The sequence below is a fragment of the Mytilus galloprovincialis genome, chromosome 1 (assembly GCF_965363235.1).
Source record: "Mytilus galloprovincialis chromosome 1, xbMytGall1.hap1.1, whole genome shotgun sequence".
In the NCBI taxonomy this organism is placed as follows: Eukaryota; Metazoa; Mollusca; class Bivalvia; order Mytilida; family Mytilidae; genus Mytilus; species Mytilus galloprovincialis.
In genome coordinates, this window is record NC_134838.1 from 80,727,406 (window position 1) to 80,753,939 (window position 26,534).

The 26,534-nt window shown below is 30.3% G+C and overlaps 2 protein-coding genes across 8 annotated transcripts in view; one reads left to right on the forward strand and one right to left on the reverse strand.

Annotated features, from left to right (window-relative positions):
• Positions 1 to 26,534, reverse strand: part of LOC143085357 (RNA helicase Mov10l1-like) — a 50,390-nt gene that overhangs the window by 11,180 nt on the left and 12,676 nt on the right. For both annotated transcript variants that reach the window (XM_076261638.1, XM_076261646.1), the window contains exons 4-17: positions 21,464 to 21,679; positions 20,971 to 21,091; positions 20,083 to 20,181; positions 19,419 to 19,565; positions 18,656 to 18,747; positions 17,421 to 17,479; positions 16,281 to 16,496; positions 15,442 to 15,551; positions 12,926 to 13,003; positions 12,338 to 12,493; positions 10,636 to 10,701; positions 10,120 to 10,284; positions 9,132 to 9,305; positions 8,180 to 8,329 (exon numbers count right to left, since the gene is read on the reverse strand). In XM_076261638.1, the coding sequence (XP_076117753.1) occupies positions 8,180 to 8,329; positions 9,132 to 9,305; positions 10,120 to 10,284; positions 10,636 to 10,701; positions 12,338 to 12,493; positions 12,926 to 13,003; positions 15,442 to 15,551; positions 16,281 to 16,496; positions 17,421 to 17,479; positions 18,656 to 18,747; positions 19,419 to 19,565; positions 20,083 to 20,181; positions 20,971 to 21,091; positions 21,464 to 21,679 (1,849 nt within the window). The remainder of the gene's footprint in view (positions 1 to 8,179; positions 8,330 to 9,131; positions 9,306 to 10,119; positions 10,285 to 10,635; positions 10,702 to 12,337; positions 12,494 to 12,925; positions 13,004 to 15,441; positions 15,552 to 16,280; positions 16,497 to 17,420; positions 17,480 to 18,655; positions 18,748 to 19,418; positions 19,566 to 20,082; positions 20,182 to 20,970; positions 21,092 to 21,463; positions 21,680 to 26,534) is intronic.
• On the forward strand, positions 1,343 to 26,516 carry LOC143085432 (serine-enriched protein-like). 6 transcript variants are annotated; one of them, XM_076261790.1, is made up of 6 exons: positions 1,343 to 1,670; positions 9,170 to 9,281; positions 23,981 to 24,287; positions 24,817 to 25,022; positions 25,820 to 25,977; positions 26,368 to 26,516. In XM_076261790.1, the coding sequence occupies exons 2-6, from the start codon at positions 9,251 to 9,253 to the stop codon at positions 26,401 to 26,403; spliced, it is 738 nt and encodes a 245-aa protein (XP_076117905.1). In that variant the 5' UTR covers positions 1,343 to 1,670; positions 9,170 to 9,250; the 3' UTR covers positions 26,404 to 26,516. The 6 variants fall into 6 exon arrangements, with proteins under 6 accessions (XP_076117905.1, XP_076117913.1, XP_076117898.1 ...); XM_076261798.1 differs by having other exon boundaries at positions 1,343 to 1,666; XM_076261806.1 differs by lacking the exon at positions 1,343 to 1,670 and adding an exon at positions 5,605 to 5,623.

Consider the following 26,534-nt stretch of genomic DNA (forward strand, 5'->3'; position numbering starts at 1 on the left):
TGAGCTAACAAAAAAATAAAAATAAAAATATCTAGAACATCCAATAAAGGACACTTCCTATATACAAGGTGATAGGACATGACGCTGGAATAGGTTACCTTTACAAGCTTGGAAAAAGAGTGAATAGGTCAGGAAAGCTATCAAAAATATATGATAAGATCAATAAAGTTCCATACTTTCTACGTCTGTCATCTTTCTTGCATGCAGGTGTTCCTGTCTATGGTTTTACCATAACCAACCAATTTTTCTCTTTTGACACTTTGGTAGTCAACTCTTAAATTACACATGAAACCCAAACAATATGGAAAAATTTTACATCTTTTCCTACGCACTATACGAAAAGGTATACATTTTAAAAATCAAAATTATATGAAAAGGGTGGGGTAACAGAAACCCAGCGGCACCCCCTAACAATTAAGTATTGAAGTAGCCCCCGAGCCTTATATATATATATATATATATATATATATATGTATCATTTTCCAAGGAAAGTCTATCAACTTGATGGAAATTATACCTAAAATAATCATTTACCCTAAATATCGTTTATAAAGTAGGTATATATATTTCCCATATACAACAATAAATTATTGAACTAGAAACAGAAAAATTGAAGCATCAGTTACTTTCAACATACAATATTGTAACTAAACATGAATAATATCCCTTCTTTCTTTATTTTAAATCTATTTTTAATTCAATGTTTTAAATGCAAGTTTAATAATAAATATTATTCCAATAAGTTTATTTAAAGTTTAAATACTAACAGATATTTTGTTTAATCAAGGATTTGTAAGTCTTACTATACAAATCCTTGGTTTAATCATATAAAAGTAAGCAAAGGAAAATTACTTAATAAAATTTAATATCTTAAATATAAAAAATATCATGTAAACAAGTATTACTCTATATATAGTTCACAAGATCAATATAATTATAAATAATATGTCATACCTTTTTTTGCTGATCATGTATTGCTATTTTTACCTATACTGTTATAAATTGGTATAACCCATAATGTTATCATATTACTTGTGTTAACCAAACCAGAACAATTCATTCACAAACAGGGGTCTTTTAAATTCTTGCCTTAACCAACTTAAGAGCATCTACATTTTATATAACAGGGGTTACAACTCTATTTTAAATATAATTTTTCACAATCCTATCTATTTTAGGAATAAAGTAAAGTGTTTTTTTCTTTTAAAATCAAATTTAAATAAATTAAAAATAATATTTGAAATCTTTCATTGTTAAATAGTAGAGCTTATAATGTTGAGATACTAACTTAAAACCTTCTATTTTTCATAATGGTATATCTTCTTTGCGTTAACCAACATGATGACGTGCCAAAATAAGTTTATTTTAAGAATTCTGGAACTTTTTTGTCGTAAATAAATCGTTACAAATAACTATGCTGTTCGTGACGTCATTAGATCCGACAATAATTTTGAGAAAGATGAATGGAAAATAACAAATCCATAGTTTGAAAATGAAATAATGTGACAACTTCAACTTGGAATCAAATTCATATAAGGAAATTTGGGAATTATTATCTATTTAATGTGACTGAATTCAGGAGATATTAAAACACCTAGTTAAAAAGTAATTTCTATGGATGTATATATTCTTCTCAGTTCAACATACAGTTTAAGCAGAATTAACAGTAGGTAAATACAAAAACAATTTAAAGAAGGTGATTTATTTAATAGTATTGTAGTTATAAGAAAAAAAAGCATCTGTTGTAACAATTCTTATACCCCCCCCTTTTTCCAAATTAAAAAACCCACAAGCAACCTGATATAATAGAAGAAGGAAACAAATTTATCAAAATAATGACTTTGAATAACATAAATATTCATGAAACTCAAACAAAATTGAAACCCCTAAAGTTCTGAAATGATATAAGACCTTCAGGCGTAGATGTCTCTTTTTTTCTAATTATTTTGTAAGTTTGCTGTCTGATTAACATATACTCCACACCTGCCCTTATTTCAATATCAAAACAATTCAAAATTGAAATGGGAAAAAAAAATTGTCAAATGAATTTTAACCTGCTATTGTCTACAAATATTAAATATTAGATTTGTGAGTAAACAAGAATGCATCCCAAGTACACGGATGCCCCATCTGCACTATCATTTTCTATGTTCAGTGGACCATGAAAATGGGATAAAATCTCTAATTTGGCATTAAAACTAGAAAGATCATATCATAGGGAACATGTATATTAAGTTTCAAATTGATTGGACTTCAACTTCATCAAAAACTACCTCGACTAAAAACTTTAACCTGAAGCAGGACGAACGGACGGACGGTGAACGAACGGACAAACGAACAGATGAACGAACGGACGGAAGGACACACAGACCAGAAAACATAATGCCCATAAATGGGGCATAATTAAGGGGGTAGTTGGAAACAGCAGAATATAGCAAAATAAAAAAAGGTTTTCAATCGGTAACAACAACTGAAAGTATGATTTACCCAAAACTTTTTAAAATTTGGGAGAATGAAACCAAAAGCGTTACTTACAAAACAGTCAATACGTTTTAGACTAACTATGCCTAGGAGATTTGCAAAATTTAAAAAACTTACGAACAGGGAATATAGAACAGCGAATATCAGTGGTCACGAATATGTAAAACCTAAGGATTTTTCTTAACTCTAGAACAGTATTCACAAGAAATTTAATTTGTATTCATTGTCAAAAATCACATTTCCAAATTTCAAATGAATCTTTCAAAGATTAGCTTTTGGTATGAAACAGAAACCTGTCTAAAACCTTAAGACAGGGACAAAATAACTTCTTTAAAATTGTCATACTTTACTGTTTACTTTAGTATGATCATCCCAAGCAAGGAGAATACAATTGTCAAACAAGAATGTGTCCATAGTACACGAATGCCCCACTCCCACTATCATTTTCTATGTTCAGTGGACTTTGAAATTGGGGTCAAAACTTTAATTTGGAATTAAAATTAGAAAGATCATATCATAGGGAACATGTGTACTAAGTTTCAAGTTGATGTAACTTTAACTTCATCAAAAACTACCTTGACCAAAAACTTTAACCGGACGGACGAACGGAGGCACAGACCAGAAAACATAATGCCCCTCTACTATCGTAGGTGGGGCATAAAAATTTAAAAGTGAAAAAGTGGGATGATATTTAAGTAGGGTAAATGTATAAATAAAACTGATGGAGTTGATCCAAATTTTTGTCTTAACCAACTTATGGGTTATTTCCAATTAATCAGAAGGGGATAACTTCTTAAATAACAGAAATTCTATGTGCCATTTTTATTTACATATATTTTTTGCTTTAAAATAATCATAATGATTAAAGGAAAAATATGAAATAAAAACAAATTACAAAGATTAAAATAGATGAAAGGAAATTTAAATATTGTGATCTTTCATTTCTCAGTTTGATCTTTGGAACTTAATTTGAAATCTTCTAAGCACCCCTATCAACTTGAAAATGTATTCTTCTCCTTGCGTTAACCAACATGACGATGCCTTATTATAATCTATTTTTGGTAACATGGGACTTTTCTGTTCTTATAAAACTGGTATATATAATACCAATGCTTGTGACGTCATTAGAATAGAACAACATTTCAAAAGGAGAAAGATGAATTTTAGTATAGGATAAAAAATTTATTATAATTCTTCATGGATTGTCTGCTGATGGAAAATAATGAAGTTAGTCTTAATACAAAATTCATAGCTGTGCATAGTATTTTGAAAGTATCTACTAGATAAACCTACACTTTTAGCAGTCCATTGAGCTTCTATTCCAACAATTCCTACCCTGACCCACCCCCCTTTCTCCCTTCCTTCCTCAAAAAAAAAAAGAAGAGGGCAAAATATGTATTAAAATTACTATTATATGAATATGCATGTTACTCAAAAAAACCTCATACCTATTTTAAAATGAGCTGAAATATTTTAGAACCTTAAAGGCTACAGATGTCTTTTTTTGTAGAGTGTAGTTAAATTACAGTCTCATTGAGATACACTCCACACCTAATCTTATCTTACTTATACAAAATTAGAATAAATATAAATAACAAAGACTCTTTACTCAATATTGACTATAAATATCCCATGTTCTAGGGGTCACTATATCAAGGGGGAGTTGGAAACTTCAGAATATAGCAAAATAAAAAGGCTTTGCTCAAAACAACTGAATTTGTGATATTGGACAAATTTCAATTTGCAATCATGGCAATTGTACCAAAATATTTGAAACCAAAAGCGCTAATGATACATAACAGTCAATACCATTTAAGACCAACTAAGTCTGTGAGAGTTCAGTTTTAATACAATTATATAAATACCAAACAGGAAATAATATAGAGACAGAATTAATCAATTAAACCATACTGATGCTAAATTATTGGCTACTGCACAAATTGTATTCACAGTAAGCAGTCATAAAGTAAGTGCTTGTAAAAAGTGTATTATATGAATTTCTGTGCTACCCATCTTGAACAATTCAATGCTGGAGAGCATTACATAAAGAGGACCAGAATATGATAGCACTTATACCATGGTCATATTCGGCTGAAGGATTTATAACCTTCTTTTAAAATACAATAGGAAATTAAAGGTAAAATGTGTCATTAAAATCATGCTGTTACCATGTTGCCCATCACCAATTTTCTTCATCATATTTTTATCTGAGTACACAATAATTTGGCTTTCAAAGACACATATATATAGAAGAAAAGATTTAGTAATTTTTGTAGGTATTGAAGGGAAAACTGAAATTAGATGATTTTCTAAAACTGTCAAGGAACAGTATACACAAGAAATTAAATTTTTGTCAAAAATTACCTTTCCAAATTTCAAATGAATATTTCAAAGTTTAGATTTTGGTATGGAACAAAAACAATTCCTGAACATAACGTCTGTCACAGAGGAAGTATTAAATTTAGAACACTGAAACTAAAATACCTTTCATAAACCTTTCTATAGGGGCAAAACAACTTCTTCAAAATGATCATAGTTTATTTCAGTAACTATAACCCAAAACCGAAATAACATATCAAATTGCCAAAAGATATACAAGTCAAAAAGTGGGCTGATATTTATGTCAGGTAAATGTATAAATAAATACTGACGGAGGTGATCCAAATTCTTGTCTTAACCAACTTATTGGTTATGTCCATTAAATTAGAAGGGGGAGTAACTTTTTAAACAACATCAATTTTATGCGTTATACTTATTTACATTTATTGATGCTTTAGAATAATCTTATGTAAATATATATAAAATGAATAAAAGTTACAAACATACAGAAATGAAAGGAAATTTAAGTATTGTAGACGTTCATTCTCCGTTGGAACTTTGAAACTTTTTTATTTTAAATCTTCTAAACACCCCTATCAAGTTATGGTTTCTTCTCCTTTGCGTTAACCAACATGATGACGCATAAGTTTAATCTATATTCGGTAAAATGGAACTTTTCTGTACTAATACTAAACTTGTATATATTATATCTATAATAGTGACGTCATTAGAATAGAACATTATTTTGAAGAGAGGAAGATGGATTTTAGTATTGGATTTTTAATAATTCTTCATGGATTGTCTGATGATACACAATAATAAAGTTAGTCTGAATACAAATTTATCACTTTTCTAATATTTGACACAGACTTTTTACACTATGTTTTACTGTGTAGCTGTCTGTTTGTTTATTCTACATTGGATAGAGGTATAGGGGAAGATTTAAGCGAGTTGAGATTTCGAAAAACATGTTTAACTAAAATGCATTTTTGAACATGTCCCAAATCAGGAACCTCTAACCTTCATTAGTCCTGCATGTTTTAATTTTTTTTATCATTTATATGTTTCTGATTTGTTTGTGGTGTACATTTAGCCTAATTACTTTATTGTTAAGTGGCCAGCAGAATCACACCTCCTGGTCCAGGATTTTCTCTCCTACATTCAAGACTCATAGGTGGTCTTGTGCTATCTTGTGCTGTTTTCTGCTCTTTTGTCAGGTTGTTGTCTCTTTGAAACATTCCCCTTTTCCTTATCAATTATATAACACTTTGAAGTATATCAAATTTGATAAGCTTCAAATTCAAAACTGTTGTTTAAAACAAGGATATTATCAAGCCACCATAGTTAACAAGCTAACAAATTCGACCGTCTAACTATGTTCTAGGAATCTATTTTTCAGTCATGCAGTAATATAAGTTTACCTCAAAAGAAACTTTATTGTTGAAAATTTTGTTGACAATTCCTAAATGTTGCACTTGGCACCACAATAATACAAGCTTGTATAGTGTTTTGTTAGAATAATAATCTTTAAAAAAATAAATAAAAGATTAAAAAAGATTTTCTTCTAAGAGTGTATGGGTGGTAATTACCGGTATCTCTGCCCTCCTACACCATTTTAGAAAGTGGCCAGGGAACAAGATAAAGTTGTAGTGCATTTCTTTTGACATTAAATTCTAACAAAAATAAATGGGGAATGTGTCCATTTGACACAGAAAATGTCCCTGCTTACAAATCATATAAAATTATGAAGAAACATTTATAACTAAAGAACGTTAAAAGTTACACTACCCAATTTGTACTTGATCTGAGTTTTGTGGTAATAAGTATTGTTTACAAGATTCATAACAATTGGTTGAGGCAAACTTTATGGTGACCTATAGTTGTTAATGTCTGTGTCATTTTGGTCTTTTGTGGATAGTTGTCTCATTGGCAATCATACCACATCTTCTTTTTTATATTAATGAAAAATTTTGGCAAATAAATCCATTTGTAACGGAGTATAACACACTTTCTGACAAGTTTAATTGAACTATAGAAACTAATTATTTAAAATTCTACTGAGCACCCCTATCAACAAGAAAATGGATTCTTCTCTTTGCCTTAACCAACATGATGATGCAATACAATAATCTAAATTTGGTAACTTTGAACTTTTCTGTCCTAATATCAAACTGGTATATATAATATCTATGATTGTGACGTCATTAGAATAGAACAATATTTTTAAGAGAGAAAGATGGATTTTAGTATTGGAATTGTTATTATTATTCTTCATGAACTGTCTGCTGAAGTCTAATAAGGAAGTAAGTCTCAATACTAAATTAATAACCATGCATTGTAATTTAAAAGAAAATCAAATTCAATAGCAACGATCAACCCTTTTAGCACCTAATTCCTCAACAGTTTGGGCCATAACCCTTTTGTGGTATGGAACTTTGTGGTTCAATTTTACAGAGATCAATACACTTATACACAAAATATGGTCCTAAAACAAGAATAAACAGCTGCGCCATGAGCGCATGATACGCCCGACGTCTTGTGTGTAAGTTTTATGCAATAATCATAAATAGTTTCTGAGAAAGTTTTAAATAAAATTTTGAATCAAAACTAAAAAGTATACAGATCTTTAGATTAATATAACAAAGAAGTGTGTAAAGTTTTAAGCAATAATCATAAATTTGTTTCTGAGATACGGCACAACATGTAAAAAAACCCTCCCCCTTTTTTACAAAATACTCAATAACTCAAAAATGAAATTTTGAATCATCACCAAAAAGTTTACAGATCTTTAGATAAATATAACAAAGACATGTGTAAAGTTTTAAGCAATAATCATAAATCGTTTTTGAGATATGGCGCGACATGTAAAAAAAAACTCCCCTTTTTTTACAAAATACTCAATAACTCAAAAATGAAATTTTGAATCATCACCAAAAAGTATACAGATATTAAGATTAATATAACTAAGAAGTGTTCAAAAAGTTTTAAGCCAGAATCCAGAATCGTTTTTGAGATACGATGCAACATGTGAAAAAAACACCCCCCTGTTTTAGTTACAAATTGCCGTAACTCAAAAAGTTTTAATCTTATTTTCACCAAAAAGTATACAGATCATTTGACATATATAACATCAAAGGACCATAACAATATGACTAAGTCATATATAACATCAAAGGACCATAACAATATGACTAAGTCAACTTTATAACATCAAAGGACCATAACAATATGACTAAGTCATGTATAAAAAAAATATTTACAAAGACAAACGATGAAATATGCTAAGTGATGCCAAGTGACGGCAATAGCTCAGTTTGCAGCCATAAAAAATGATTGAGCTAAAAATGCATTATTTGCAGTATAAAAATGAGTAGTGTACCTGTTTACGATATGGCGTGATGATACCAATATCTTCTGGGTCCACTTTCACATCAGGATCATTGAGTATTCCCTGGAGATATCTGATTACTTGTACAGTTTCTACAGGATTAAACCAGGAGGGACTGTTCCCTTCCCTCAGATCTGTTCCCTAACAAATAATATGTTAGTCTAAGATTAATGCAAAATTTCAACAATCTTTTACATAAAGAGAAGAGTTATGATTAATTCCTGACTTATGTAGGACAAAATAGTCATCTCACTCCACAATTTAAAAAAAAAATTTAACTCACAAATTAGTTTAAACAATATTTATTCAAAAAAAAGTGCATGAAATATAATAATACAATATAAATACAGGGATTCGGAAACAAGAAAAACTTATATAAATCCGTCTCCCTTTAAAAAGAAATGACAAAATTAGGTTTAACTTTAATAAATTATACACAAAATTGACAACACTTCAAATGGTCTACATGTTTCGCCTACAAGGCAGGCTTCATGAGGACAATTTTCGTACTCAAAGTGGTACATTGAATTTCACGTTGTGAAGGTGAGAGAAACAATGAAAAGTGAAAGTAGCAATAAAGAGTTATAAATAGATAAGATAAATATAGAAACATTAAGTTAGTTAAGTGACATTGACAACAGCAAAATATTTCAAAAGATACATATTATTATTTTGTTTTCCTATTATCAAAGATAACAAGCTTATAAATGTTTACACAAGACAGGAGTTTCATCTTCAAAATATTCATTAGTTAAAAGTTAAAGCTAATAGGCCAAATCAAGTCCAAGGTTGAAGAGCATTGAGGACCCAAAACTTTGAAAGGAATACTATAAAATAATTTATAAGAATTTCAAAGATCAAAGTTGGTTTAGATAAAAGAATGTTTAATATATCACATTAATTAATCTTTAAAGAGACAGCAATAGCCATTTAAACTACTTACTCTTACTCCATGAAATATAACAGGAAATTGTTTTGTAGGTAACATGGACCAGTTACATAGTCTGTGGGTCAGATGATGGTCTGCCTTGACCAAGAGTTCTCCATGGTAAAATAACTCAGATGGTAATCCTAGTATGGATGGATGTGAGCGGTAATTATCTACTAATTTTGTCACCTAGAACAGAAAAAGAAATAAAACTCTTAGAGTTTCAATAGCATTTCATGATAGGATAAATAGTCCTTTGATGACAGGATGAGACAGATACTTATTTACCAGTTATATCACCAATTATTAAAGAGAGTGACCATTTAACCTTTCAAGGATGTAATCACATCTATAATTGTCCCTGTCCTTTTTACCCTGTTTTTAGACAAACCTTTGTGACATTATTTTCCTGGTGTTGGTGTGGATATCCTTATTTTTTTTTTCAATTAAGAGGTTTTACATAAATGGTGTGCATTTTAACAAATTAAAAAGCAGAAACTTTGTAAAAATCTAATTTGCTTTCTTAGAGAACAAATCTTATTGAAAATGTTTAAATCTACATTAAATTTTCTTATTTTCCCCGACCATTTTTACAAATGTCAGGTGGTTCTATTTATTTCAATAAATTGAATTCATTCCATTAAAAACTTATTTATATAGCCCGATAGTTTTGTCACAACATTTTTTGGAATTGTTAGAAACACAAGAATCAAATGGAGACAGTTCTACTTTTTTTAGAACTAAATACAAGTAATCTTTTAATTTTTATACATGGCAAACATTCTTTTTGTTCTATCCTAAATTGGCAAACCAGAAAGCAAATAAGAGATGGATTTACCTGGGTATACAGAATATCTACCTTGTAGGGTTGAAATACCCATGATATGCAAAGTTAACTCAGTCTTATTTTTAACACATTCTTATGACATTATGCTTTCTTCCACTTCATTTTAACTCTGGTGGTTATCAATCATACCACATCTCCTTATTTGTATTTGCTTACCAACAAAGGATCATAGCACCCATGATCAGCAAATATTGCTTCATTCCTATCATACAAAGGTCTGCTCATCAACCTTTCTAGAAATGATAATTCTAGGCCATATTCTTTGGAATATTTTGACCTTAATACTGCTCCTAGCTGCATTGGATCGCCTGCTAGGACAATCTAAAATTAAAGATGGATTTAACAAAGCACAAAGCGATTTCTTCATTGTATAAAAATATTCTTTATGTTTCATCTATCATTTTTTTGAAACAATTACCATAATCTTAACTTAGATCTTAACTGCAAGAACAGAACCTGTTTATTTAAAGTTGAGCAAGTTGAAGTAAACAATTATTATTTCAAATTTTTCATGTCAAGGCCTTTTACAGTATGAATTTTCCTCATTGTTGAAGACTGTACAGTGAACTAAAATTGCTTACATCTGCTTCATATGAACTCTGGTGAATAGTTGCCTCATTGGCAATCACACCACATCTTCTTATTATTATATAAGGTTTACATTCTTCCTACCTGACCAGTTTCGTCACCAATTAAGCATATCGATATTAGACACTCTGGTTCTGTAGCTTGTCCTGCCTAAAATAATATAGAATAATTCCCAATAATTAGTATATAAAGTAACATGCTTCTGTTAATTCTTAACAGTGAGATTGTTGAAAGAAACTTGTAAATGCAGTACAATAGAGGGGGGATTGGAGGGATCCTGATCCCTAAATCCCGGGCTTAAAAACATGAAATCCTAAGGTCATGAATTAAAAAAAAAAAAATCTGACTTCCCCAAATTCCAAAAAGAAATCCCGGATCCTGAAAGGATCAACCCTAAATATCGAGCTTTAAAACAGCTGATCTGAGGTTTGAAAAAGTCCTTCCCCCTCCATTCCTGTTAATTGCATAGCCTTATTGTCAGACAAAATTATGCAATTAAGCGAAGTATGCATATATATCTAAAATGCCAAATTACAGTCAAATAACATCAATAGTAAGCTATAAAGTAAAGATTAGTAAAGGAAATCCCTGATGAAAGATGAACAGATTAATCCACTTGCAATGTACTGAATGATGATATATATTCTAATAAAAGTTATATGTCTAATGTCAAACATGTTCCTTCAATTAAGTTTATAAACACATTTTCTTGTAATTTATTTGGGTACCAACGTTTCCTTTTAAATACCTGGAATACAAAAATAGAACCAAATTTCCTAAAAAATAGATTTGTTTCCATGACCCTTATGTGGATGTACATTTTTACACCTTGGTTACAATAAGCTGTTAAACAATGCTACAGAGTTTATTATCTTTTTTAACAATAAATGTATAATGGCCTGTGATATGAAGTATTTACATCTTTCACAGTGATTCAAACGTTGTCTCTTTAACCTCATTAGATTTGTATATACAAATCAGTTAAGAAAGAGGCCCTTTACAGGGTATTTGCTTGAAAGCTTGAAGCATCTGTGTTGAATCTGAGAAAATATATTATAATTAGAAGTAAATGCTTTTTCAAAAAATCATAAAAAAATACATGATTGACATATAGAATTTTTCGGCCATTTTGAATGCGCTGTAATGTTTAACATGAATACTAATCAGCCCAAGCCAAATTACCAGCCAATACATCGGATGTTATGTGAATTAGCAGGCATCATTGATTTTAAAACTAACCCTCAAAAGTGAATATGAAATAATTACGTAAATAAAAAAATGTATTCAATAAAAAATGTACTTACCAAATTGCCCTTACTGTTTAAAAATCTCATCAGTTTTAACTAAGCATATTTAGCAGGCAATATTTTTTATGCAATTAACTGAAAGGCCACTTTTAAGGCTAAGCAGATGAAGGGTTAATGGTTTTGTGCAGGAGAAAATGATGCAATTAACAGAATTATGCAATTAAGTAAGCGATTAAGTGGAGTCGACTGTATATATAAAATTTCAGAACATTAGTATCATTTGGTGAAAATATGAACATATATTTATAATTGCATTGACTGTGCTTCTAAAAAAAAAAAATTGAAAAATTCTAAACAGGAAAGATAAGGAGAATTGTAGTGGGTCTCATTTTTGTCTAAGCGTTACACAGGATTGCTGATTTTCTGTAAGCGTGACACGTTAAAGTCAAAAGTCAAAATATTAGTTGTTTCATTTCAGAAATTTTATAAAAATATATAATACAAGCAGTAGGTTTTTGGTCAATTATGAAATTAAATACCTCATCAATTATGACATGTGTAAAATGTCCTGCTTTGATCCCTAGAGAATACAGCACACCAGCTGATACACATGTACACACAACTATCCTGTAGTGTGAGGCAGTGTCAAGATCGTCACCATTTAAACAATATGGCTTCAGACACTCTGATATAACCTGAAAGTTTTCACAATTTTTTGTTAATTTGTTTTTGTATTCAGTGTACTAAAAAAGCTTAATATTATGGAAATGGTTTTATAATTGTTCACATGATACAAAAACTATGATGTAAAATAAAAGTAATGCTACGATCAGAGTTAACTTCGGTTCTATTCAGCAAAATTCAGTTGCTGGTCAAACAATTTATTATAACAATATTTTTTTATGTTGATATCTCACACATATTTTCTTTTATAAGAGCAATGTAACTTTGACATTTGAATTTTTGTATGTGAAAAAATACACCAAAGTTTGTGTTAAAGTTATTGTACTATCGGTATAAAGAGAAAGGAACAGAGTTTGAATTATTGCAGAAAAAAAGAATTTCAAATACCAAAATAAATTGGATTAATTATCATGCAAGCACTTTTTGTTTATTTATTTTCAAACCTCTAGATTTCTATTTCTGGCATTCAATCTGACCATATCTGTTGTCTTTACTAGTCCACTCTCATGTATTCTCTCAGCCTAAAAAAACAGATTATCTTATGTATATGCTAAATATAATAACACTGAATAATAGAATATACAAACATTAAAGTTGATAAAATAACCTGTTATCACAGAGATATGTCCTGCCTTATTATAATTTTGATTATGCAAATGTTGAAATTAAAATAGCAATACTTTAACATCTTACACAAGTTATGAAAATATTCAAAGTCAATGAACCATGACTGAGTTACATGGCTAAACAATCTCCATGTAAATGAGATGTGCCAATGCTTATACAACTACATACCAAATACCATCATGACCATTGACTTATTATAAGTCGTTCCCAAATCTAAATACAAACATTAACTAGTAAAGTATAGAAAAGTTTCAAACTCAATAAGAAGAGTTGAGGCTATATTATGTCCATGGAAACAATACTTGCAAATGCCAATAAATTTGCATACCAAATATCATTGACTTAACATTAGCAGTTCATCTTAAACTGACCTAATGTCCTAATCACAAACTAATACATGTAAACTAAAATAAGTTTCAAAGTCATTAGACTGTGACTGAGGGGTGAGGCCAAATATTCTCCATAAAAATGAGATGTGCCAATGCTTATACAACTGAATACCAATTAACATTGGCCTACCACTAATGGTTCCCCTTGAAACGTCAAGGCAAAACAAAAAAGGCAAACAAAAATTCCTTTTCTTTAAAAAGTACTAATAGGTGATGGGATTGCTTCCCTTTGAACATATAGTAGATACTTATCCAGCAGTAAGCGGTTGAGCTAAGAAAGTTCTTCTTTACCTCAGTCGATTAACACGCTGCCTTGTAACACAGAGGTCCTGGGTTACAAGAGATTGTTATAAAGATCATGCTCTCTAGTTTATACATATAATTGGCCTAATACTTCACACCTTTCCTTTACTGAATGTTCTTGTCAAGAAACCATATTTGGTATTCAGGGTGAAAACAGGCAAGTGTATAATAAATATAGTCCTTCTAAGTCTACTATATAAAGCTTGTGAGAAGGATATGTCCTGCCTTATTATAATTTTGATTATGCAAATGTTGAAATTAAAATAGCAATACTTTAACATCTTACACAAGTTATGAAAATATTCAAAGTCAATGAACCATGACTGAGTTACATGGCTAAACAATCTCCATGTAAATGAGATGTGCCAATGCTTATACAACTACATACCAAATACCATCATGACCATTGACTTATTATAAGTCGTTCCCAAATCTAAATACAAACATTAACTAGTAAAGTATAGAAAAGTTTCAAACTCAATAAGAAGAGTTGAGGCTATATTATGTCCATGGAAACAATACTTGCAAATGCCAATAAATTTGCATACCAAATATCATTGACTTAACATTAGCAGTTCATCTTAAACTGACCTAATGTCCTAATCACAAACTAATACATGTAAACTAAAATAAGTTTCAAAGTCATTAGACTGTGACTGAGGGGTGAGGCCAAATATTCTCCATAAAAATGAGATGTGCCAATGCTTATACAACTGAATACCAATTAACATTGGCCTACCACTAATGGTTCCCCTTGAAATGACCTAATCACAAACTAATATATGATAACTCACAATTTTTTTCAAAGTCAATAGACCATTACTAAGGGGGCAGAGCCAAATTATCTCCATGGAAATGAGATATACCGATGCTTATACAACTACATACCAAATATCATTGACCTACCACTTGTGGTTTCCCATAAACTGACCTAATCACAAACTAATACATATAAAATCAGCAAAAGTTTCGAAGTTAATAGACCATGACTGAGGGGTCAGGGCCAAATAATCTCCATGGAAATGAGATGTGACTGTTTACCAAATATGATTGACCTACCACTTGTGGTTCACCATAAACTAGACCTAATCACAAACTAATACACTGTTGACGCCATCGCCAGAAACAGCATACCATTGTCTTGCTTTTTGACTCCGTCAAGGCAAAACAAAAAAGGCAAACAAAAATTCCTTTTCTTTAAAAAGTACTAATAGGTGATGGGATTGCTTCCCTTTGAACATATAGTAGATACTTATCCAGCAGTAAGCGGTTGAGCTAAGAAAGTTCTTCTTTACCTCAGTCGATTAACACGCTGCCTTGTAACACAGAGGTCCTGGGTTACAAGAGATTGTTATAAAGATCATGCTCTCTAGTTTATACATATAATTGGCCTAATACTTCACACCTTTCCTTTACTGAATGTTCTTGTCAAGAAACCATATTTGGTATTCAGGGTGAAAACAGGCAAGTGTATAATAAATATAGTCCTTCTAAGTCTACTATATAAAGCTTGTGAGAAGGTCAGCAGCAAATACAAAATACAAACTAAATGTAATCTTGGATTCTTCCAAGACCTACTGCTCATGGTACTACCAATCCTATATTAAGATAAAATAACTACTTAGACATTTCTAACTTACTATGAGGTCAGCTGCACTGTTAGATGGTGTACAAGCCAGAACTCGACTGGATGGAATCTTATGTAAAATCTGTAGAATGCTTTCTACCACTGTCACTGTTTTGCCTGTTCCTATAAAAAGAATTTCTATGTTTTCACATCACAAATATACATCATATCAGATACAGAATTTATGATAATATGACACTATTGTCCTCTTGGTCAACTGGTCAAACCAGTTCTTAACCTTAAAATAATTAAAGAAGCTATTGTATTCCTTTTTATTGTTAACTGTTCTTATTCTATGGACTTTTCCAGAATGTTCCATATATCAAAATTTAGAAGGTAAAGTTTTGAGTATTGTTCTAATCAAAGTATCTTTCTAAATTGTGTTAAAAGAAGAAATACCTATTGCTTTTAACTTAATAACAAAAGGAAGAATGCATAATTTTCTTTTGTTTGATTTCTACACTCTTTTTTTTTTATATCTATAACAAATTTTCCTCTGTAGAACGGAAATTTTAAATTAAATGTAATGGACAATGATTTAGTAACCACTGAAGATCATACTGTAGGGAAAAGAGACATACATTTTTTTTAAATGTCACAACAAAACAAAGCAATATGCGTTACAATGGGTTCTCAAAGCTAACCCCTACAAATAAATATAAAACAAAAAATATAAAATTATATCTTAATTCAAGTACATGTATGCAAAACATGCTGTTCATTTGACCATGGAAAATTGCAGTTTGGTGAAAATTGAAATTAGAATCTTGTAAGACTTTTACTAAAGAGGACTGTCTAGCAAAATGAGATGCCTATTCCCCTTGGACAATCCAGTATCTAAGGAAAGCTTACCAGGTGGACCAAACAGTATATAAGGCACAGGTCGACATTGTCCCTCCAATATCCTGGTCACAGCTGCCCTTTGTCTGGCATTCAATGATTTATTGTAATAATTGATTCGTTTCTGATGGCTTTTACTTGGACTAGTATGCAGTGGTGTCACTGTTGCACTCTGGGATAGTGACCTCAACTGTGACATCTTTGGCATGAGAACAGTTGGAAATAGTACTGAAAGAAATTTGAAGGTGCTGACTTTTTTTTTTTTTTTTTTTTTTTTTTAAACATATACAATATCATATATGGTATTTGTATACATGAATAAAAGAGAATATTGGGTACATCTAGCATGAGCATTCAAACAAAATGACACAAAAAAACAAAAACACTTCTCTAGACAATCTATCCTCATTTAAAAATGTTAATGTGAAAGTCAATCATATTCAGTCATACAAAGTTTGTTTTTTTAAAGAATAATCACATCTTTGATCTTAGGTTTTTAAATGGACATCTGTATTGTTGCAATCATACAGTTCATCCTTATTTTTGTAAAGAAACCAATGATTTTAAAACTCAGGAAACATTATCTATAAAAAAGAAGATGTGGTATGATTGCCAATGAGACAACTATCCACAAAAGACCAAAATGACACAGACATTAACAACTATAGGTCACCGTACGGCCTTCAACAATGAGCAAAGCCCATACCGCATAGTCAGCTATAAAAGGCCCTGATAAGACAATGTAAAACAATTCAAACGAGAAAACTAAAGGCCTTATTTATGTAAAAAAAAATGAATGAAAAACAAATATGTAACACATAAACAGACAACAACCACTGAAATACAGGCTCCTGACTTGGGACAGGCACATACATAAATAATGTGGTGGGGTTAAACATGTTAGCCGGATCCCAACCCTCCCCCTAACCTGGGACAGTGGTATTACAGTACAACATAAGAACGAACTATAAAAATCTGTTGAAAAAGGCTTAACTCATCAGATGGACAAAAACAAAAGTGGACTAGTCACTTTCAAACCAAGTATTTAGAAATATCAGCTGAGGGAAGTTTTTTAGAAACATGGTTACAATTGCTTGCTAAATAAGTTTATACTGTGATTAAGTTTACTCAGAAAATATTATCTATATGTACCATTTTCTCCTAACTGCACAGCAAACTCTACAGACTGATGACATCTTCTGACAGGTGCCCTACAATTAACAATAAATTACTGAATTTTAGACAATTTATAATGCTGTTGAATTTTTATATCTAAAAATATTTCGAATAAAAGAAGAATGTGTCTCAGGACACAAATGCCACCGCTAAAGCTTTGTAATGAAAATAGGACAGATTGATGGTCGACAGGAGAGTCAAGGGTAACAGTAGCGGCAGGGGTGATTAAGCTTTGTGTATAAGTATTACTGAAATCTTCATATATCAGTTAAACCACTGATTTTAAACCTCTTTAAATCTTAACATTCAATTTCAATTGTTTTAATGTAGGTGTTTAACACCACTTTCAGCAACCTTGCTCATAACATGGTGGTCAGTTATTGGAGATTGAAGTCAGAGTAGCCAAGAGAACAAATGACCGTCAGAACTCAAATTAACTGTAATAAAACAACAAAATGGTCATACTTTTTCTTGTCCATTAAAGAGGCACTAGCTACGAGATATATAAAAAATGATTTTTTTGTTCAATCATTAATGAAAGCGAAATAGTGAAATAATAATTTGCTTTTATCAGCTTATATAGTTCAGATTTGTCAAATTAAGATAAAAAACATTGATAATGAATAATTCACTTGCAAGTGAATAATTAGACCTCATTGAATCCGTATTCATGTGAACTCCAATTTAACCCTGTAGAAAGAGATAGAATAACGCATGCATGGTCCATGTATGGTTATTTAAAGGAAAAGAATGTCAACATTGAAAGTGAAACAAAGGTAAATAATTTGAATGACTGATTCGATCCGCCAAAAATTGTACTTAAAAAAAAACGACAATAAAAATAAATTTTCAATCTATAATACAAAATTTAACAGACCTATAAAAATCCAATTGCACGAGTTGCTTAAACTGTTTTATATCTTTGTTTATGTTTACCTGGTTTATATGGCCATCAAAGGTCAACTTGATAGATAATAAGATGGGGTCTTGGCTAAAATTCACACAAAACGAAGCTACATATTATTGACCCCATGTCCTGTAAATCGTTTATTTTATACTTTTGATTGTTTGGAAAAATGTTTTACATTGTTATAAATAAAATATGAGAATTTGAATCAAATCAGTGAACAAGAATTTGGCAGCTAGTGCCCCTTTAAGAGACAATAAGAAAAAATAATCTGTTTTCTTGTGGTTCTAAAAATAAATTGTACCTATTAAATGTAAACATGACATCATAATCTTTTCCTGTGTAGTAGTCTTGGAATGTCTTGTTGAACTTCATTAGAACTTCATCTTTTAGTAACTGAAATCAAAAATGAGAGTTCAATGATTCCTATTTTTTGCCTGTAAATTGATAAAACAAAATACAGGTTTAATGTGAATATCTTTTAGGACAACTTCTGTACATTGCTTTCAACTTCTGTACATTATTTTATCTCTGAGGATATGCAAGTCAAATAGACAATATTTTGCATTCATTAATAAAATTGAGAATGGAAATTGGGAATGTATCAAAGAGACAACAACCCGACCATAGAGCAGACAACAGCAGAAGGTCAACAACAGGTCATTAACCATTTTTCTGAGTTCACTGTCATTTACTGGCAGTAAAAGCAATGAAAAGGGTACATTTTAAACCCAAACTGAAATGTTTAAGAAATGAACATATATCATGTATATTCAATATTTGATTTTATAATCAGAAATGTTGTCAATTTAATATTTGGCTCAAAATTGCAACATTTCATCTTAGTTGAAAACTACATTAAAAGGGGGGAAAAGATTTATATTTATACTATTATCTTTGGTTTGTGAAAGTATCAATTTTATTTTGTAAGGTTTCCATTTCACCATTCCTGGAACCAAAAGTCTTTACTTTTAAATCATTTCAGGACCTCTTATCATAAATCATCATAACCACTTAAATCCTCCAATATGAGTTTCAATATTTCTCATGCCTATAATGGTCCTTACCTCATGAACACATCCCTCATAACGTGGACCATCAGGATCACCTGGGTCTGTCAGTATAACTCTGTCACCAATAAGGACTGAAGGTCTTCCCTCAGCTAGGCCTGGTACCTTCAATCCCAAATATTCTCCTATTCTTCTCATACAAACCTAAAATTAAAGAAAAAACATTCTGAAGGTATCATAATTTAAAGAATTCTTCTGAATATGGAACTGTTAAAACATTAAAAAGTGTATCATGTAAACATATATATGTCTTTTCTAATTTACTGTGTAAAAAATACTTTTATCTATCATGTTTATAAAATGATGAATAAAATTCCTTTAGGTCATTTAAATTTTTGTTTGCATAATGTGTCCTCTGTCTCGTCCAACATCTCAGCCCTTTTATCTGTACAGGCATTGAGTAAAGAAAAGAATAAGGGACATAGACCATGTGTAATAGGGAAATTGAAAATTACCTACGAAACTAAAAGAATTACCCAGCAAGAATTTTTTTTAATTCTTCTAATTTGCACTCATACCATATTGTCTTACAACTAATAAATATGACTAATGCGCAAATCACTGTGCTTAAAGGGCTATACTTTCATACATCAATCATGTTTTTTTTGTTGGTTTGGCAAAACACATCATATCTCTTCAAATGTATCACTAAATAACTTACTCTTTCTAAATCAAACTCTCTAATATCTATCTCCATCTGTATTTCTTCTAAGTGAATCAGTGTATCAAACTTCTGGGTATAGTTCTCAAAAGTTAGCTCCTAAAACAAATCATGTAAAATAACAAATAAATGAAGAATGTGTTTAAGAGTTCAAGCTTTGAAATGGAAATGGAACAGTTGGAAAGATGAACAAACAGCAGGTCAAGGGTAACACTTAATGCCCCATTTGCCTAGCAGTGGGGGCATAATAATACATAATTGAATTACAAAGCTCAGATTTGGACATAACATGTCTAGTGAGCATCATTATAAGTGTGGTACCATTGATGAGTTTTGATATAATTTTCTTTTCATCAAGGATCATTACAATATAACACCATTAATTTTTGGTCAGGTGGTATAAGGGTTAAAACAGCATAGATTTTTTTGTTCAATGTAAAATATGATGTGCAGTAGAAACAACCACTTTTGATGAAAAAGACACTATTGAGTAATGGAGGGATCTTCTGGGAAATTTTATCTTCATAGTTATCAAAAACAAATAATAGAAGTTAATAAAACAGGACTGTGTGAGTAATTGGACAAAATATTACAATGCCTTTATAATGAATCTAGGTGTTTTATACCAACTACTTTCTTATTTGAGGCTAAAGATGAAATAATCAATTCATTGTCAGAATGTTAACATGTACCAATTTTTTTAAAATTTAAAAGAAAAATAAATAGCAATCAAATGACAGAGTGTTCACAAAAGCATCTGTGATCTTTTACTTTTTACTACACAGACAAATATTCTGAAATTTCAGCATAATGTTAAAGATACATTTCAATTGTTCTGTATTCCCAAAACGTTTTCCTGTATTTGATAACAAAGTCTAGTATATTTACCTCTGTTAGAACAGGATAGTTGTCTTCTATACAATCATTCTCCATAATACATTCTCTAAGAGGTGTAGGGACAGGGTACTGTTTCAGTTTGTTTGGTAAAAACTTCCTTTTTGCAAACTTGCTGGAAAAAAGTTGTGGAAAATAAAATCTTGAATAAAAAACTAAACATAACACACTATATGAATGCTGTTTTATAAACTTTTACAAGTTTGTTGATTACAAATCCAGTACTAAAAACAAACTTCAGGGGAAAAATGTCCCTTAACTACACACTTGAGTTTGGGAGTAAAATTTAGAAGTGTGGGAGTAAAATTCAGATAACTTGCATTTGTTCAAAATTCTTCTTTTGAAATTATAAGTGTTCAAAAGACCAAATAAAAATTAAACTGTAAATCTGGTAATAATCATGTCATCTTTTATATATTCTTCATAATCATCCTCCCCCCCCCAAAAAAAAAACCAGTAAAAAAATCCCAATACAACTACAGAATACCTATTTTGGCTTGGTCTTTCTCCTGATATTTTCCAAGTCTCAGCAGACCTAGATGAAGTCTTGTACCTGTTGAAAGCTTCACTTCTGGTACCAGTGTAAGAACCAGTATGGTTTACCATAGACATGTAAGGATCTATCACTTCTGCTGTCAGGTATCTTCCTATCTTAAAACCATCAAATACTATTACTAGTAGCTGTTTCTCATGTCCATGTGCTCTAATAATTAAAAATGTAATTTTTGAAGTTGTTTTTTAAAACTTAATTGTCAATGTTATTGTATCAACCACATAATTAGGGAAGAAGAGACAGTTTTCTAAACTCATCAGGGTAATTAAATGCACTCTAGGACTACTGTTATTTGACCTTAATATACATGCTTATATATATATAGGGGGCCTTTATAACTTCTTTTCTGCTTAAGCCAAGGCTTTTCCAGAAACATTTTTCTTTTGTGTTCACCTTGTCAGAAAATTAAAATGAGCATGAATAATATCATGGCCAAATAAACAACAAAACTTCAAACAACTCTACATGTTATGGTATTTATTTGTTGTAAATCAGTCATGTAGTTTTGAAAAAAAATTGATTTAAGTTGAAATAATAATGGGAACTCACTTTTGTCCAATGACTGTATTGTTTTCCACATCTTGCAATTATTCTGCTCAAACAGAATTGAATTTCCACATTGAATATTCAGAGGTTTGTAATCTTTTGCTTTGAGCTAAAAGACTCACTGCAGAGTTCTTCAAAAGTGGTATCCCAAAAGTTTCAACCCCCACAATTTGCCTTTATATAGGAAATACACAATTTTAGTATTTTAGAATATGAAGAGTTAATATTGGACCAGTGATTGTTTAAAACTGCTTAGCAGTTATATCTATTGACTCTACAGTTTACATATATCTTAATGAAACTGTATATAGGGTTTTGTTCAAACTGTCACATGACCTTATAAATAAGCAAAGAAATATTTATAAAAAATTCAACCATTCTTCATTTAAAAATTAATAGTTGAGAAAACACAAAATAATAAATAGGTGTCACAGGAAAAAATCTAACGAAAGAAAAAATAATTAAAGTTCATTAAAAGAAGTTACCAGCCCTAGCTTCAGGCCAATATCATGAACATAACTGACAGAGAATCTATAATCATGTAAGTTAAAGTAGAAAAATGAAAAACTGACAGCTTATTGTTACTGTCTTCTGTGCAAGTAAGGCAATTACCTTTCCAGAGCTTTTATTTATCATCTGTGGCTAAATAAAGTATAATATATTTTGTCTAATATATTTTGCAAATTAAAGATATTTATATATTTTTTTATTTGAAATTTTAACTTTTTATGGTGAAAGTTTGGTATGTTTAAACTTCAATGAGATTTATTTCCAAAATACATTACCACACATACTATTAAAATTAAGCCACAGCAATAAAATACTCCATTAATTAGATCACCTCAATCACACCATTGCCAATTAGTATATTCTTTGATGATTTAGTAAAATAAACAAAATATATAAACATGTAAAAAATTAACTATGCTTTTAGAGTATTTTGAATATATTACAATTTTTCGTAAATAAAGAAGAGACCCAAGCCCAAAAATGTAAAACAAAACAGAGGCACAAGCTCTGAAAATCAAATGTTTGAGACCCCAAGCTCTGCTAAAAGCCATTCCTCATCTATAGGGTATAAACAGAGATTTCTTAACATCATGAAACAGTGTACTATTTGTGTCTGAATTTGATGCAATTTTAATTTGAAAGTTTAAAGTCAATAATAATCTTTTTTATAATGGATAGAAGTGAGTCCACATTGGCTTTAGTAGATTTTGAACAAACAGAGTTTGATGGTAAGTCATGGTAAAATTGATGTTTAGCAAAAAAAATTAAATATTTCTCGATTATAAAAACTTAATTATTTCATTTTCTTTTTATTGGTAAAATCAAAATATTTGGCCAGATTTTCTCAATCACATAGCTGAAAGTTATGTATTCCTATCAAGTATTTTTCTATTTTTTTGTATTCTTTTTTATAACAATACTGGTTTTATCATGTTTATACACTGTGTTTATAAAAATGAATATTCTCTTATTTATTAACAAAGATTTATTGTATGAGCTGAATTCTACTATTGCAATTAAATTTTAAGTATCTCAAATTACTTTTTTGAAAGCTAAAACAAAAGTTTCTAAAATTACTTTTTTTAAAACTAAATTAAAAGTATAAAATATACTTTTTTGAAAACTTTAACAAGAACAAGTAGCTGTCTACTCTGACAGCAATTAAAAAGTTTCACCCAATTTACTAAAAGTTCAGAAGTACTGGACAACGTAAACTTATTCCTCTTTTACAGTTAACACTAGTGTCTCATATAATATTTACAATAGCTTGTACAAATACCAGGTCTAATCTTTTCACAATTCAATCTGGCTAATTTCATAGTCTCTAAACAAAATAAAATAGATGGTGAGCATTTTCTGTCATTCTTACTGGTACACTGTTTGTTTCTATTACAGACTGCTCCTCTGGGTATGGATCGTCACAAGATTTGTCTGATAGTGAGGCTGTAACGGCCAATGACACTGTTGACACCCCTGATAGGGAACATATAGGACACACATCCAGGTCAATAAATAGCATTCTCAACACAAGGATGGGACATTGGACAAGCTCAACCTCAATGAGTTTCAGGAATACACAGACACTGACTGAGCATCTGAGAACAATCTCATATATCCCACAGCTATGTGATGTTATCTTTGAAGTTGGACCAGAAAAGGTCAAGGTTCATGGTGTCAAGGCCATCCTTGGAACAAGAAGCAGGTAAGTTAACACATAGTTCAGAGATACTGTACCTTATACTCACATTATAGTTAATAATACCATCAATCATTGTGTTAAGGTTTTAAACTCTCCAACACTAAATGTCCTATATCATGTATATTGAATACATTTGTAATGATATGGTGGGATATGTGCCAATAAGCAAGCACCACTGGAAAAAAAAAAGAAATTGACTTTCAACACAAGAAATATTTGGACTTAAATTCCAATTTCATCACATACCTGGACAACCAATAAAACATTACAATTTCCAAAACTGTATTAAAATTTCTCTAACTTTGTCTAAGAAATGTAGATGGGTAGTTATGGATAGTTTGCCTGTGAGAGAGCTTTCTCATGATACCCATGATACTGTACTATAACAATATTAGAGTGGAACAAACAATACATACATTGACATACCAGTTAAATCATACTGTCTCTTAAAAAGTAAAAAGGATTGAACATAGATACTGGTAATCACTTTCATACATTGTTGTAAAGAAAATGAATAAACTATTTCTTTCAGAGTACTGTACAACTTGATACTGAAGAAACAAAAAGAGCAAGAGTTCAAAGGAAAAACTCATAAAAAGGACAAAAAAAAGAAAACCTCCAGTATTTTTCAAAATGATGTATTAATCACAGTCCAGAAATACCAACCAGAAGATTTCAGGAAGATCATTGAGTTTATACATTGTGGATCTGTTGACATCAACTCCAGCTGTCTGGCAGGTATATAACATGCTATTTTTATTATTTTTTACTTTACATAGACAGGGAACATACATCTTGCTACTAGAAGGCAGATCAGGAATATTATTACATTCATACACCATGTTTAAGGGGGCTCGCAGGTCTAAATCATTTTTTTTTATTTAATATTGGATTCGCTATATTTTTCTATAAATGAACTTTATCTTATACTTAATAGAAAAATGAAATAAAAAAATGGGGTCACCATTCATTTACGCTCACAATCTACCTTCGAAAGAATCAGACATTTTTGTAAAGGTGCCTTTTTTCTGTTAAACTAATAGGAGAAATAAAGGTAATAACGAAATAAAACAAGAACTTAATTACAGAAATCGCTCAAATTTTACAATAATTTAGTTTAAGTACAGCTTATTTGAAAATTAGAATAAAAAATATAGGTCACCGATGAATTAAAAAAGATATTTCAATTTTAGTGCCAAAAACTGGCATTTTTGCACCAAAGTGAGATAATTTGGAGCTTTTCAATGATATTTACATTTAAAAAATCATCTGGAACCAACACACATTGATTTTTTTTTAATGATTTTTGTACCATATGATAAAGTAACAACTACTAAAGGTAATAAATAAAATTTGCAATGAAAAATAAATGTTTAATTTTTTTCTGAAATTTTTATACCCTCGAGCCTCCATAAGTAATAATCATTTTTATAGTTTTACAGATTAAATAATTTTCAAATACAAATTTATAATAAATTTTAAATTAAGCATACTGGAAAGTTATTGTAACACTAATTTATCGGTTATCATTTCAGGACTTTTATGTGGTGCATCACAGTTTGGCCTTGATGACCTTGAGAAAGCATGCTGGGATTTTGTTAATTATTGTGTGAAGAATGGAACTGTGCTAAGTTTACTACCATCTGCCAAGAGATACTGTAACTTCAAACTTGGTCAAATTTTAATGGAAAAGGTAAGTTTCCTATCTTTCAATTACTTTAAATACAAAAAGGTTTAAATTTTGGTACTCCTTTTAGTAAATTTTATGTATATATATATATATATATATATAAATGCACAGCTCTTTCTATAACTTGGTTTTAGTTTTGTATTGTTTGATTATTTACTTATTCAAATTTATTATAAAATTGAGAATGGAAATGAATCTCTTTTCATATATATTTTATCTAAAAATTATCAAAACACAATCATTATGAATAATCAATAATATTCTGTGTTTAATAAATGTGATTTAAAATCTAGGTCATGTTAAATTCTTAATTTTTACTCGAACAAGTCTAATGCAACAATTGGTTAAACCAACAAATCTGTTACTCATTGCTTTAAATCATTTCTATTTCAGATATTCTGTAGCGTCAGAAGAACTGTTACAGTATGATATGGAAGCTTTCAGAAAAAAAGTGCTATCTGTTCCTGATATAAACGTTAAAAGTTGCTATCTACATGTGCTACCAATTTGTAAATACTAATCATTAAAACTGTATAAGTATACATGTGTCCTTGGCTGTT

What these genes read in the sequence shown, in the direction of transcription:
- LOC143085432 (XM_076261774.1), top strand. Translation starts at nt 23,256, where the DNA reads ATGGATAGAAGTGAGTCCACATTGGCTTTAGTAGATTTTGAACAAACA. An exon ending in ATCCTTGGAACAAGAAGCAG is followed by an intron (nt 24,288 to 24,816) that starts GTAAGTTAACAC and finishes TATTTCTTTCAG; the next exon opens with AGTACTGTACAACTTGATAC. An exon ending in CAACTCCAGCTGTCTGGCAG is followed by an intron (nt 25,023 to 25,819) that starts GTATATAACATG and finishes TTATCATTTCAG; the next exon opens with GACTTTTATGTGGTGCATCA.